Source organism: Fukomys damarensis, unplaced genomic scaffold, assembly GCF_012274545.1.
Source record: "Fukomys damarensis isolate Sample0158 unplaced genomic scaffold, DMR_v1.0_HiC HiC_scaffold_16, whole genome shotgun sequence".
Lineage (NCBI taxonomy): Eukaryota > Metazoa > Chordata > Mammalia > Rodentia > Bathyergidae > Fukomys > Fukomys damarensis.
Window position 1 is genome coordinate 87,851,948 of NW_022900928.1, and position 16,142 is coordinate 87,868,089.

At 40.7% G+C, this 16,142-nt stretch overlaps 1 protein-coding gene across 3 annotated transcripts in view; it reads right to left on the reverse strand.

Annotated features, from left to right (window-relative positions):
- Positions 1–16,142, reverse strand: part of Galntl5 (polypeptide N-acetylgalactosaminyltransferase like 5) — a 38,182-nt gene that overhangs the window by 15,752 nt on the left and 6,288 nt on the right. For 2 of the 3 annotated variants that reach the window (XM_019209505.2, XM_019209504.2), the window contains exons 3-5: positions 8,023–8,134; positions 3,791–3,960; positions 784–906 (exon numbers count right to left, since the gene is read on the reverse strand). In XM_019209505.2, the coding sequence (XP_019065050.1) occupies positions 784–906; positions 3,791–3,960; positions 8,023–8,134 (405 nt within the window). The remainder of the gene's footprint in view (positions 1–783; positions 907–3,790; positions 3,961–8,022; positions 8,135–16,142) is intronic. The other variant, XM_010637534.3, reaches the window with a different exon arrangement.

A 16,142-nucleotide genomic window follows, 5' to 3' on the forward strand; every position in this document is an offset into this window, starting at 1 on the left:
GAACCTCTGACTACAAAAAGAAAATATGCATTCTTTTAAAATATACATAGATGTTTTGGAAAATGGATCTCGCTTTAAGACACAAAGGAAATGCCAATTTCCAGCCACAGTACTATTAAGGTGGTGATAAACAAAAGATCATTTTTTAAATCCCCTAAGTTTTTTCCCTTAGGTTTAGAAACTTTAAATTTCACCTCCCCCCAATCTCAGTTAGAGAGGAAACCAAAAAGCATTCCCAGTGCCTGGACAATTTTATGTAACTTTCCAAATACAGATCATCAGCCTTATGTAGATTTTTAGGGAGGAAAAAAAACACACCATTTACTCTATGAGAACAAGAAGGCAAAGTATAAGAAAAAAGTACAAAAAAGAAAACCATAAAGTAATTTTACTTTTGAACACAGATGCAATGTGTTTGTATGAGACAGAGAGGGCTGGGAGAGAGAATGTGTAGAGATTTACGTCTCTGTCTAGTGAAGAGAGGAAGACTTCAAATGGGGCCAGAAGTGACGCCACCCTGAGTCCAGGCTCCCGCACCCCAGTCCCAGTGGTTCCTCTGGGGCCTTCAGCACCCAAAATGCCACCTCAGTGTTTCTGTCCAGGGAGCTCAGCCAGTGATGGGGCAGACATCGTGACCCTTGCAAAAGAAGCTTTCATTTCAAATGGCAAACTGACATGTTTAGAAGCAGTGTGAGGCTCAGGCCTGCAGACACAGGGAAGGTCTCCAAGGGAACGGAGACATCTGTGACCAGCCATGTGCCCACATTCCTGGCGATTCCATACCTGAAGCGTGTGATGCTCCGATCATCTTTGCTCGAATCAGCCCCTCTCTCTTTCTGTTTCTTACCAATTTAACCTTTCCCCTCAAACTTTCCAGGTAATAATCGAGCTTTTCTTTCAAATCACCTGGAAAAAACAACCAATACTTGTCAAGTTATGAACTGTAATGAGAGAAATTAAAACAATTTATTATTGGCTTCTGTTCTTCAGCTGTTGCTCTTGCTTGCTGCCTGCTGCCATCTGCCTGCCCTGGCATGCCATAGACCATTTCTCTTCTGTGATGCCCTTCTGCTATGCTACCCTGCTTTTGAATCAGCCAATGATGAACTGAAACCTCTATAAACTAAATAAACCTTTCCTCCTTTAAAAAGATTTATTATCATAATTGATTTCTAAAAACCAAGCCATTCAATACAAGTTCTAACTGCAAAAGAAATTTCTATGCTTCTGGTGAAATATCTCTATTTTTTTAAAAATCATTATAAAAAATTTTAATAGCTGGGGATTTAGCTCAGTGGTTCGGTGGCCTGCCTTGCAAGCTCAAGGACTTGAGTTCAATCCCTGGTACAAAAAAAAAAATTTAATAGAGAAAGTATGAATGACAGCACTTTGGTGCAATCTGATTATGCTATTATCCACACAAACTGCATTGTAATCACAATGATTTTAACTTTGTAGCGATACTCAGGGAAGTTTTCAGACTTGGGCCTTAAATTCCTCATCTGCAAGAAGGGATGCTCACCATGCTCCTGGCAGCCCTCTGTGGAGACAAAGAAACATCACCCAGAATAGAACTTAGTACCCAGAGTCACTCAATATTTGGAGGCGGTGACCAGGTGAGATGGACCAGGTGCCCCGGAATTCTAAATCCCAAGTCCCAGGAGTGAGGAGCATTGGGCACAGGTTTGTGGTCATTGTGGTAGAAGGCAGGACCCCTTTCCTTGTCTTTAAGAGTTCCACAGCCCTGCAGGGAGTGATGCAGGCTGCTTAGCCTCACAGAGGGGTGGGCAGCTTCTCAGCACAGCTTTCTGAGGACCTCGCTAGCAGCTGGAGCAGGGGACCCTGGGAATCAAACCTTTGGGCAGATAAAGTCAGTGGGAGCTTGCTGGGGTTTTCAGAAGATGTCACCACATTGCTAGCTGGCAATCAAGAGGGACCAGGATGATGGGAAAGGTGGTTGACAGCAGGTTATGGACATGACATTTATGTAACTTAGTGGGGCCAGGTCCCCAGGCCTCTGTTCCCTGCTACCCTAAGCTGAGGAAGTCAACTGGAAGAACTGATAGACAAAAGCCTGGGATGACAAGCATTGGTCCAAAAGTATCCTGTGATCCATCATGAAGTCATTGGGAACAAATGCGGGTTTCAATACTGAATCCCATAAGAACAGCTCCCTGTGTCTGTCTCTGAGGTTCTACATGGGGCCAAGGCCAAAGTCCATGGGAAGCAGAAGTAGGTGTTGGTCTGGCAGCACACTTGGTGACCCTGCTAGTCTCTCATGAAAGGAACCAAAATGCACAATGAAAGTATGAGCACTTGCCAAAGTTAGGGACTGAAAGTTTGTGCTCTTCCCCCAAATACACTTGTCAAAATTTAATCCTCAGTTGGACAGTATTTGGGGATGGGGACTTGAGGAGGGGTCAGGTCATGAGGGTGGGGCCCACATGAACACGATTAGTGCCCTCAGAGGAAGAGGCCAGAGAGCTCATTTGATTTCTTTCTGCCATGTGAGGATACAGTAAAAAAGACATCTGTCTCAACCAGAAAGAGGACCCTCAACAAGAACCTGACCCTGTAGGCACCTGGTCTCAGACTGTCCCCTTCTAGAACTGTGAGAAACAAATGTCTGTTGTTTAAGCCACTGGTAAATGGTGTTTTGTAAGAGCTGTCAAGCTAAGACACAAGCTATGTCTCCAACTCATGACGAGGGTCCACAAGGCTGGCAGAGGTGGCCTAAGGTCCTTCTTGGAGCTGTATTCCCTGGACTCTTGCATTATGGGCTCAGCCTGTGTGTGGCTTTACTGTGACTTCTTACCAAACATGCCTAGCACCATGAGCAGCAGAGGCAGCCAGGACAGCTCTCCACAGCCTTCCCACACACAAGAGTGGAAGTAAACAGTCTTGTGCCCCCTGGTGTTGGTGATGTCCATGGGAGTGATGCTAATAAGTGACAGAGGCAACCCATAAAATCTAAAATTCCAAATGGAGTTTCACTGAGTCACACTCCGGAGGCACCTCGTGTCTCTCCCTACAGGGTGAACTTCTGAGATGTCCTCTTCCTCTGCCCATTCTTCTGGTTCACAGCTGTCCAAGACCACATCATTGCTCCAGCACTCCTGGCTTGCCTAAGGTTCACACTCAGTTGTGAAACAAACAAATAATTTTAGATTCTAGGGGTGCTTAACCAGATTTTGTGCTCATATCGCAATTCTTTTAAAACCAATAAGTCTAGAGGAATAAGCACTTACGTGTTCATTGGTCCAATTAGAGTGCTTTCATGTATAGTACCTGGATCGGGTCATTTCCTCACTGGTTCTGCATATTCGTGAGATAGGTTCAAACAATGCCCTTCACAAGTAGTTTCCTTTTATACCTTGAGCTTCATATCCATCCATGCCCTCCTCACCCTACCAACTCTACACTCTTGCATAAGCTACATGAAACACAGAAGTAGCAAAAACTCACTGTGCTTTCTCTTGTCTCTAGGCCTTTACAAGGTGCTTCCTCTACCTAAAACACCTTTCCTTCCTCTCCACCTGGATGACTCATCCTTCCATCCTCCATTTACACATCACTTCTTCCAAAGCCATCTCAAAAGATGAGGCTGGTACCCCTGGTTGATCTAGTGGAAGCCCCATGAGGACAGGGTATATGTCCACCGTATGCACCAAGAGCACCCAGCACCACACCTGCCTCCACACCTGCAAGAGCAACCTTGTAGAAAAGGTGCTCAGCCCACCAGGCAAGTGCCACTTTCCCAGCAGGATGGACAGTCGACACCCCATCTTACCAAATTCGCTTCCATCATCCACCAAAATGATTTCTTCAAGGAGATGGAATGGCGTGAGAGTCACAACGCTGGACACTGTCCGAAACAAGGCATTAAATTCCTCATTATAGAAGCAAATGATAATACTGGCGGTCGGTAGGTAGGCCGAGTAATAGTTGTGAAGACATCTGCTGCAATAAAGGAGAAACTGAATCATCTAAAAGGCGTGAATGTTTGGGCTCTTGTTCAAATATCTTCCCTGATCTTCACCTCATATTTAAATTGATGATTATGACAATGCAATGACAGGACATCTGAAAATCTAAAACTGAAGGTGCAAAATATTAACTTGTATGTTGTTCCAATACTTCTGAAATTATTTACTCCTTCTTAGTTGTTCTTTCCTGACACTCTATTTTGATAAGTTAATTCTACTTTAAATATAGCCTAAATATAAATTATACCCATATTTTAGCTTCTGTTAAAATAAATCACTAAACTTACACACTGAAGGATCACATTAAATTTATTACTGGCAAGAAAGCAGACACACAGACCAATGGAAGAGACTAGAGAGCCCAGAAACAAGATACTGTGCTATGGCCAACTGATTCTCAAGAAAGATGCCAGGAACACACTGTAGGGAAAGAGCAATCTTCTTAATAAATGGTACCTGGTAAACTGAAAATCTATACATACAGAATGAAATTAGACACTCATCTCATACCACACACAAAAATGGACTCAAGGTACATTAAACATGTAAACACAGCACTTGAAACTATAAAATCACTACAGAGAACATAGAGGAAAAAACCCATGACCTTGGTCTAGGCAATGATTTTTTGGATATGACTGCAAAGTCATGGCAGCAAAACATAAATGGGACTGTGTCAGACTAAAAATTGTCTGCACAGCAAAAGAACAATCAGCAGAGTGGAGCAACAACCCCCAGAAAGACAGAAAATACTGCAAGCAATACATCTAATAAGAGGTAAACATCCACACTCGATAGTGAGAAAACAAATCACTAGATTTTTAAAAATTGGCACCCCCCCCAACAGACATGTTTCAGAAGAAGACAAATCGCCACTAGGTATAGGAAAAAGAGCTCAGTATGAGGGAAGTGGAAATTAAAACTATGATGAGCTGTCACCTCACATGTGTTAAAATAGTTATTGTCAAAAATGAAAGACAGCAAGTGTTGATAAGAATGTAGAAGAAAGAGAAACTTAGTTCACTGCTGGTAAGAAAGAATGTTATGCATCCAGTGGAGAATGGTGTGAGCCAGCTACTCCACTTTTGGATCCAAGGTTGTGGAATCAGTAGGCTGAAAAGCTACTTGTACTTCCATGGTCTTCAGAGTGTTATTCACAACATTCAAGGTGCACAATCAGCCTAAGCATCCACCAATGGATACATGAATGAAGAAAATGAGCTGTATACACACAAAGGAATACTATTAAACCTTTAAAAAGAAAGCAATCCAGTCATTTGTGACATGGATGGATCTGGAGGACATTACATTATGTGAAAATAAGGCAGGGACAGAAACACAAATAGTGCACGATATCTCCTGTATTAGTCAGTTTTTCCATTGCTGGACGAAATATCCAACACCTACAATCTCCAGGAGGAGAGGTTTAATTTGACTCACGCTTTGGGGTGTTCAGTACAGGGTTGGTTGGTTCCAAGGCAGATAAGGCCTCGTGTAAGGGCTTAGTGGAAGAAAGTTGCTCAGTTCATGATAGCCAGGAAGCAAAGAGAAGGGGGGAGCTGGGGAGGGAACTAGATCTTCCCAAGTCACACCCCTGGTGACCGCCTCTCCCAACCAGGCCCCACCTCCTAATAGGGCAATTAGCTATGAAGTCGTTACTAGATGAAGCCATTAATGAATATGGCGCCTCATGATCCAATCATCTTCCAAAAGCCCCTCTCTGAACACATGGGACTTTTGGGGAACATTCTAGATCTGAGCTATAACACTACATCCATGTGGAATCTAAGACAATCGAACTCCTAGAAGCAGAGATTGGAAGAGTGGCTACTAGGGGCTGGAGAGGAGGGGAGGATTGGGAAACTGTTGTCAAAAGCTATAAAACTTCAGTGAGATGAGACAATAAATTCAAGAGATCCATTGTGCAACACAGTGACTATAGTTAGTGACAATATATTGTGTACTTGAAAATTGCTAAGAACAGATTTTAAACATTCTCACCACATACAAAATAAATATGTGAGATAATAATATGTCATTAGCTTGACTTTAGCCATTATACAATGCACACACATATCAAAACAATGTTTTATGCCATAAACACATACAGTTTTTATTTTCAATTAAATTGTAAGAATTAAATTAAAGTCAAAGCTGAAATGGAAGTTTCATTTAATGGAATTATATGGTTACTACAATAAAAGCCTAAAATCTACTCAGACTCCAGATAGTGCAGCTACTTCTAGCAAATTAAAATATCTTTTAAATATAGCAAGATTCTTTGTTATAGAGTTGAATTTCCTGCTAAGTTAATATTTTGAATATTACAACTGCTAGGACCACTTCTTTTCTAGGATAACTCTCTAAATTTTTCATTTTTCTTAACAATTATGTGATAGAGTAAGGGGAGCAAAGGAGTCACACCATTTTAGATGAGATTTAGGAGGAAGAAATAATGAGTAAAATTCATAACATATAAATATTCAAAAATATTGACCTTCCTATGTGGTAGTTAAATATTTGGTTGATTAAAAAATTGTTCTTTAATCCCAGCACTCAGGAGGCTGAGGCAGGAGGATCGCTGTGAGTTCGAGAACAGCCTGGGCTACATAGTGAGTTCCAGGTCAGTCTCAACTACGTAGTGAGACCCTGTCTCAAAAAACCAAAAAAAAAAAAAATTGTTCTTTGACTCATACTGTATTGTATCATTTGGATAAATTTTAATTCTTTTCCTTTTATTATGACCCAGAGTGATTGTGTCAGCATATGCAAATATGACGTCTCTTGTGCATGCCACAGCTCGAGTGGTATTTGTGGCTTCAAACATTTGTGTTACACATACATCACAACATGGCAATATGACCCACTTCCTGTTTCCTGGAAAGTGGTGTTTATCTCCATGTTACTGGAAGGAATCTATATTCCTTAACTTATATACTTTCCTTTTGATATATGGTTTTGTTTTGGTACTGGAGATCGAACTCAGGACCTTGCACTTGCAAGGCAAGTGGCGGCACCACTGAGCTAAATCCCCAGCCCTATACTTTCCTTTTGTTAAAGGAGACTGTCCATCCTCTTTGTTTGAAAACCACTAGAACCTACATGATATTAAAAAGACATTAACACATACATGCTACAGCCCTGAGGACATTGTACAGAGAGAAATAAGCCAGTCAGAAAAATGACAAATGTTGTGTGATTTCACTTGTTTGAGATTCCTGGAGCAGTCAAATTCTTACAGACAGAAGGCACCACGGTGGTTGCAAAAGTATAGGAAGAGGGAAAAGAAGATGGAGTTGTTTGTTGGGTCCAGTTTTGATTTGGGATGATGGAAAACTCTGGAGATGGACAGGGTGATGGCTGCACACCAATGTGAATGCACTAATAGCTAAAATGGCAAGTTGTACATTATGAGTTTACCACAAATTTTTTAAACAGTCATCAATAGAAATGATGGAAGGAACAGTGAAAGTGAAGGAGCAGTTTCACTGGAAGGGGAATTTCCCCCTCTGCATTCATTGTTAACATTGCTGTGATTGGGTTGTCCTCTGTCACTGTGTTTTATTCTCTCAAAGGAATTTGGGGAGGGAGCATTCAGCTCTGATTCTCCCGCCTTCCCCAAACCTTTCTGTTAAGACAGAACTTTTTGTATGACAGAAACCACCTGATTGTCAGCTGTGGTGGATTGAATAAACAATAAAACTAAAAATATGTAGCAGTTGGAAGAAAAAGAATAGGTAGATGTCTGCAACATCTTCTATTGGGATGAATCCTTCTTTGGCCAGAAGCCCTTATTGTTAATTGAGTAATGAGACCTGCAAGTGACTTAATTCTTGGAATGCTCTAGAACACTCTGTGATGATGAGATGTGCTCTCTCTTCACTCTACACCTTAAAATCTTGAAATAGGATCTCAATATTATGAGACTTGAAATCTTAAAAGTAGGACTGTATATTACAAGACCTATAATGTGCTGAAGTTAAAATCTGGTTAGTAACTGTTCTTGCTTTTGTTTTTTAACATAGAAGGAACACACCTTTTATGCCTGGTGTCTGGCACCTCTCTCTCGTGGCCCAAACTTCTACTGACAATGGCATTAAATCCATATTTTAAAAATCCATCTAAAAGCTCTGGGTCTGAAAAGTTGTCTGCAAGAAAAGGTAATTAGAGCCATATAAGTAAAGGTTATTATCACAGAGATGCAAGACAATAAGAACAACTCTATCCAGAAGGTACTTCTTTTTTTTTGGTTTTTTGGTTTTTTTGTTTGTTTGTTTTTGAAACAGGGTCTCACTATGTAGTTGAGACTGACCTGGAACTCACTATGTAGCCCAGGCTGGTCTCAAACTCACAGCAATCCTCCTGCCTCAGCCTCCCAAGTGCCAAGTGCCAGGCATATGCCACCATGTCCAGCTCCACGTTATTGAAAGTAGAGTTTATTTCTCCAGCTGGAGAGAAGAGAGGTTTGCTAGCAGCTGCACTCTTGTGAGGGTGCCGAGTCTCTGGTGTGCGAGATAAGAGGCCTGCGCTGGGGCTCTAACCCCGCCTAGAATGTGCTCCTTTTGAGGTAGAGTCATTTTCTTGGAATTGACTCTACCCCAGATGATACGGTTAAAGGTGGAATCACAAAGTATTTACATAAACCAAATGTGTTAATTATTTTTCTCTCATTGCTGATACAAAATACCCAACATCCGAAGTTGAAAGGGAAGGGTTTTATTTGGCTTACAGTTCACAGAGGTTTCAGTCCATAATCAGCTGACTTCAAGGCTGGGATGACAAACAGACATCACAAAGGAGAAACATCATGGCAATCACAAGGCAGCAAAGGTAACAACGCGGTTTAACAGCATCTTTCTGCCCCTTTTATCTTATTCAGATTACTGGGGTTAGGGCAGTGCCAAACCAATCCCTCACATGCAGTGGGGTTTAGTGATCACACACCCTTCACCCCAGTATCACACCTTCCAGATTCAACTACCTCTGAAAAGGAAAGTCCACCTCATCTCCATGAGGCTTTAGGGGGACCTCTGAACACAGACCATAACACCAAAGCAGGTGTTTTAACAAAGCATAGTCATTAAGTCTTCATGGGCGGAAGCTTCAGTCAGTGTCCTTGGTGCTACCGGCATTGTCAAGTGCCTTGGGAAACTGTCACAACAGGAAGAGTGAGGGAAGGAGGGAGAATCAATGCTGAGAGCCTCTTTCCCAAATCCCATTAAAGGAAATGAAATGCGGTAACCGAGGACAACCCAACCACAGCCACCTTATGGAGGAATGAAGACAAGGGCCAGGGATTTAGCTCAGTGGTGCCATTGCCTTCCTTGCAAGTGCAAGGTCCTGAGTTCGACCCCCAGTACCAAAAAAACAATGAATGAAGACAAAATTCCCCATCCAAAGATACAGCCTCCTAGGTGGGAATAAACAAAACAGAGTCTTAAAAGAGAAATAAAAGGAACCAACGTAATTAAAAGGAAAAGAATACTCAAAGAATATGAGTCAAAAATACCATTTCAGGAAGTATACAATTCACTAGAAGACACAGAAAATCACTTTATACTAATAAATAGAAATCACAAAGAAGATTTAATAGTTATGACATCAAATACGCTGCAGCAAAACAAAGAAATATCAACAATATCAACAGGAACTGCCACAGATAACAATAATGGGATAATTTAAGAACTACTCTGAATTAGAGAAAATGAAAGCACTCGAATAGTATAATGAATTGCTTCCTTGGTGGGTATGTATTGTATTTTGTTTTCTAGGGAGTTAACATTTTTCCCCTCAATACCCAAGAAGTATTTTTGCTAAATTTATATAAAACACTATAAATAAAGGAGGATCTGGTCAAGAGGGAGTAGCCTCGTTCCTCTCAGTTCCCGTTTCTTACAACTGGAAAAGTCCTGTGCCCAAGAACAAAAAATGAAAGATGAAGTAAGGAGACCAACTGCCCAAGGGCTCCCTGGATTGATGTGGCTGCCCATAAATCTCAGGCAGAGGGCGGCAGACACCTTGGCACCGATCAAAACAAGCTCCAAGACAAGCCTCAAATCCTCCCTTGTCCAACAGCTAGAGAGTGGGTGGCTTGGTGAAAGCCTTGTCAACGCCTGCTCCACCTGCCACCCTCTGATCCAAGGAAGCCAGCGACAACTCTCCTCGCTCAGGCCCTGCGGAGTCAAGGGACTGAGCAGGTCCTCAAGCCACATCTCACCAGGGGGCGCCTTGCTGAAAAGGGAGCCTCACAACATCCCAAGTGTCTCTCACAGTAAGAACCAGGAAGATCTCAGTGAATGAGAAAAGACAACCAACAGATGCCAGTGCTGAGGTGAATCAGAGAGGGCATACAGGACTGGGAAGTTAACCCTTCTGTGGTCATGGCTGATCTGAGAAATACAAACTCTGTACACCCACAGTCTCTACAGGGTTAAAGCATCCATCATAACAGTACTAGAAACACATGGGAAGAAGGAGAAGAAAAATAGGACAGAAACAGAAGTTTTAAAACAAGAATCAAATGGAAATCATAGCGCTACAAACTATAGCAAATCTAAATGAACACATTAGATGTGCCCCATAATAGCAAAGTGGCAATAAATGAATCAATGTGTTTGAGGACAGATCAGTAGGACTTACACAAAAAAGGTAAATAATAGAAAATAAAGTAGAAAAAAGTGGAGAATTTGTGTGACAGGAAGTACAAGGGAGAGGGAGCACTGTGAAGATTAATGGCCAAAAGCTCCCTGAATTTGATGAAAGACAGAAATCTACAGACACAAGAGGCTGAGCAAACCCTTCAATAGAGTAAGCCAAAGAAATCTATGGCAACATGCATTATGATGAAACTTCTGAAAGCTGAAGGCAAAGGATGATTCCGAGCACTGAAGCAAAAGAGCAGCAAACAGCAAATCCCACACTCAGCAAAAATATCCTCCAGGAAGTAGGAGAACATAAACTCTCAGGTGAAGAAAAAGTAAGATTTGTCACTGGAAAGCCCTCCCTTAAAGAATAGCAAAAGGAGATGCATACCTGTAATCCCATCATTCTGGGAGGCTGAGGCAGGAGGATCACAAATCACCCTGGGCAATTTAGCAACTTAGCAATACCCTGTTCTCAAATTAAATAAAGAATGAAAAGGTCTAGGGATGTAGTTCAGTGCAAAGGCCCTGGTTTCAATTCCCTGTATAGGGGGCAGGGGGAGGAAGTTCTGTAAACAAAAAAGAAACAAGAGAAAAAGGCTTAGAATTTTAGAAAAGAAAAAAGAACATCAAAATGGGCAAAAATAGGAATGAATACAATAAAATATCCTTCTCATAACATTCTTAATATTATCTGATGGCTGAAGCAAATATTAAAACTCTGTCTGGCTGGGGGTATAGTTCAGTCGTTCCACCACCTGCCTTGCAAGTGCAAGGACCCAAGTTCGATCCAAAACAAACACACACAAAAAAAACCCAAACCAACAACAACAACAACAAAAACAAAGCTCCCCGTGGCATATATGAAAAACACAGTCGAGGAAAAACAAAGGGAGTTGTATTTTAATTTGTTGGAGGCTGAGGGACTTTAATTTTTACGTTTTCCTTGAAGCAGCAACATATCAACCCCAGGAGACCAGTAGGTTCTGTACATAGGATAGGATACCTAGAGCAAGCACGAATAAACACTGTGCAAAGCAATGTATAAAAACACTAAGTCATTAGAACTGTGAAATATGTTCAGGTACCCATAGGAAGGCTACTTTGGAAAACTTTTTCATTTTCTTTTCTTTTTTTTTTTTTTTTTTTTTTTTTTTCCAGATTTTTTTTTTTTTGGTACCAGAGGTAGAACTCGGGTCCTTGTGCTTGCGAGGTAGGCGGCAGAACCACTGAGCTAAATTCATTTTCTTTATGCAACATATGACCCAGACATGCCCTAATTACATATTCACCTAAGAATAAAATAATGCCCATACCAATATTCACAGCAGCATTATTTTTAACGGCCCAACAGGAGAAGTGATAATTTGTGGAATGCTACTAGGTGATGAAGTAGAATGAATTGTAGCTGAGCAGCAGCAGGAGTGTCAGAATTATTGGGCAAATTGAAAACAAGCCAGACAAAATGAGCACAGGGTTTCTGATTCCACTTATATAAAAGTCTATGACACACACACTAGCCTGGAGTGAAATTTTACGGTAAGGTAAAAAACAAAAAATAAAGTTTACTGGGTGTGGTGGCACACACCTGTCAACCCAGCTACTCAGGAGGCTGACGCAGGAGGATCATGAGTTTGAGAGCAGCCTGAAAAGCTCAGAACAAAACAAAAATCAAAAAATAAAAGGACAGATTATTTCCTGGGTTCCATCCCTAGTACCACAAAATAAATAAATACTCATATTCTAAGATATCATGTAACTATGTTCATATTTTTAAAGGTGATTGGAAAAATCAGTCTTCCCATTTAGAACTTGGAGGCCAGGTTATAACTTGAAAAATACTTTTTTTTAAATTTTGGCAGTTGGTCAGAATTTTTAAAAGTGTTCCCAAGCCAAAGACATTTGTTTTGTTTTGTTTTTTGGTACCAAGGATCAAACTCGGGTTCTTGTCCTCGCAAGGCGTGTGGCAGCACCACTGAAGCTAAATCCCCGGCCCCCAAAGATGGGGTTTTTAAAGTCCTAATATATATAATGAAGCTCAAGCTTCTAGAAAAAGAAGAGCAAGTCAAGCCCAAAACTTATATGAGGAAGGAAATTATAAAGATCAGAGCAGAAATTGATGCAATTGAGACTAAGAGAATGAATGAATCAAAGAATCTGTTCTTTGAAAGGTTAAATAAAATTGACAAACCCTTAAAATTATTTTTTTAAAAATTCAAATCTGTGCAATTTTCATTTTAGGAATGAAAGGGGTGAAATCACAACAGATCCTGCAGAAATCCAGAGATCATAAATACCTACTTCAAGAAACTGTATTCTAATAAGATGGAAAATACAGAAGAAATGGACAGATGCTTAGATACATATGAATTACCAAAGCTGAACTAAGAAGATATAAAAATTCTAAATAAACCAATATCATTCAATGAAATTGAAGCTGTACTAAAAAACCTACCAATAAATGAAAAGCCTAGGGCCTGATGGATTCACTGCTGAATTCTACAAGATATTTAGAGAAGACCTAATACTGCTACTTCTTAAACCTTTTAATGAAATTGAAAGGGAAGCAATACACCCAAATTCCTTTCTGGAAGCAAGCATTACCCTAATACCAAAACCAGAGAAGCATCCAATCATGAAAGAGAACTACAGGCCAATTTCCCCAATGAAACAGATGCAAAAATCCTCAATAAGATACTGCAAACAATGTAGCAAATCATCAAGAGGGTTGTACATCATGACCAAGTAGGATTTATCCCAGGGACTGCAGGGATGATTCACCATACACAGATCAATAAATGTAATACACTATATTAACAGAACCAAGGACAAAAACCATATGATCCTCTCAAGAGGAAAGGCTCTTGACAAGATCCAACACCCATTCATGATAAAACTCTACAGAAAATTGGAATAGATGGTCTTTATATCAATTTTATAAAAGCCATCTATGAAAAACAAATAGCCAACATCATACTAAATGGACAAAAACTGAAATGTTTCACTCTAACATCAGGAACAAGACAAAGATGTCCACTGTCACTTCTCTCATTCAATATAGTTCTGGAAACAATCAGAGCAATTAGACAAAAGAAAGAAATAAGAGGGATGAAAATAGAAAAGGAAGAAGTAAAATTATCCTTATTTGGGGATGATATGATACTCTACATAGAAGACCCCAAAAGACTTCTAGCCTTAATTGACAGATTCAGTAGAGTGGCTGGATACAAGGTCAACACTCAAAAATTAATAGCCTTCCTGTACACAAATAACAAGCTCACTGAGAGAAAAATTAGGGAATTCACACCTTTTCAGTATCCAAATAAGTGAAATACCTAGGAGTCAGTCAGATGAAGGAAGTAAAAGAATTCTACAGTGAAAACTACAATACTCTGAAAAAGGAGATTTAAGAAGATATAAGAAAGTGGAAAGATATCATTTATTCTTGGCTCAGGAGAACCAATATAGTGAAAATGGCCATACTTCCAAAATGATTATACAGATTTAATGCAATCCCGGTCAAAATACCAATAGTATATCTCATAAAACTAGAGAAATAATCCTAAAATTTACTTGGAATGATAAAAGACCTAGAATAACAAAAAAAATTCTGGGCAACAAAGGCAAGGCAGGGGGCATCACAATCCCTGACATGAAATTATGCTGCAAAGCTACTCTGATAAAAACAGCATGGTACTGGCAAAAACAAAACAAACAAACGAAAAACACACACAACAGATTTAAGGATCAGTGGAACAGATTAGAAGGTGAAGAAACAACTCCAAACATACTCAACCATCTTATCTTTGATAAAGGAGCCAAAAACCTCCACTGGAAGAAATATAGCCTCTTTAATAAATGGTGCTGGAAACTGGCTTTCCACATGCCAAGGATTAAAACTAGATCCATGTCTCTCACCATGCACTAAATTCAAATAAAAATGGATCAAACATCTAAATTTTAAAACTGAAACACTAAATCTTCTGGAAAAGAGAATAAGAAGAACTCTTGAAGACATTGGTACCAGCAAAGACTTTATAAACAAAATCCCCATTGAACAGGAACTGTCACAAAAAACCAACAACTGGGATTTCATCTTGTTAAAAAGCTTTTGCATAGGAAAAGCTTTTGCACCATCAATAGAGTGAAGCCACAACCCAGAGAGTGAGACAAAATTTTTGCTAGCTATTCATCAGGAGAAGGACTAATATCTAGAACATGTAAAGAATTAAAAAAAAAAAATCAGACCCCCCCCCAAGTTTAAAGACCTAATCCAAAAATGGGCATCTGAAATGAATAGACATTCTCAGATAAGGATTTAGCAATGGCAAATAAATATATGAAAAAATGTTCAATATCACTGATCATTTGAGAGATGTAAATTAAAAACAATACTGAGATTCTGCCTCACTCCAGAAAGAATGTCTGTTATCAAGAATCAACCGATAACAAATGCTGGTGGGACTCTGGGGAAAAATGAACCCTTCTCCACTGTTAGTGGGAGTGTAGACTGCTGTGTAACTACTGTGGAAATCAGTGTGGAGATTCCTCAAAAAACTAAAACTAGAGCCAGGCATGGTGATGTATGCCTATAATCCCACCACTGGAGAGGCTGAAACGGGAGGATTGCCATGACTTTGAGGCCAGCCTGGGTTATATAGTGAGGTTAAGGCAACCCTGAGCTACGGAGTGAGACCTGTCTCCAAAACAAAAACAAACAGCTGGGGATTTAGCTCAGTGGCACCCTGCCTGCCTTACAAGCACAAGGTTCCAGTTCCATCCCTGGTACAAAAAACAAAAAACAAAAAGACAAAATTACATTGCATAAAATCTGGTAACAGTCATTCTCTACAACTGCTAAAGACTGGGGCAGATTGATGGTATTTAGCTAAGAATATTACCACATGTAAAGTAAACCGTATGTAGGGAGAAGTTAGCAAACACAAGCATTCCCCTCTTGAAGGAGAGAAAAGGAGGAATTTCTTTTACGCATACACATGTGTGTGTTTGAGCCCTAACAATGATGGCTGATTGTCATTTTGGATTTGTGTTTTTTAAGCATTTCTCAAAAATGACTATAAATAAACGATACCCAAAGCTATTGGACATGTTTCCAAGGTAGAGAAGGTGGTGACTCTAATCCTTTGCCGCCATGACCAGCCCCTGACCCCTGCTGAGGTGTCCCGCGGACAGCCCCGGGCTGGGGTCTGACCATCCCTGCTCCAACCCTGAGAAGCCTATGTCCTGGCCAGGCCTCCCGACAGCCCAGTGCTGTGTCACTGGAAGGGTGGGCTCCCCAGATGGCACCCCCCCCCCCCCCCCCCGCGGCCGTGCGCGCCTCTCAACACAGTCCTCGGACCACGCTCCTCAGCTTTCAGCAGTACTACTTTTCCTCGCCGTTCCCCACATTGCATCCTTTCCCATCTGCTGTAAAGTGTGGGAGGGTTCCCCTGCAAGGAGATGTGGCCCGAGGGCAGCAGGCTTCAAGGTCAGAGACACCTGGGTCCATCCTCCC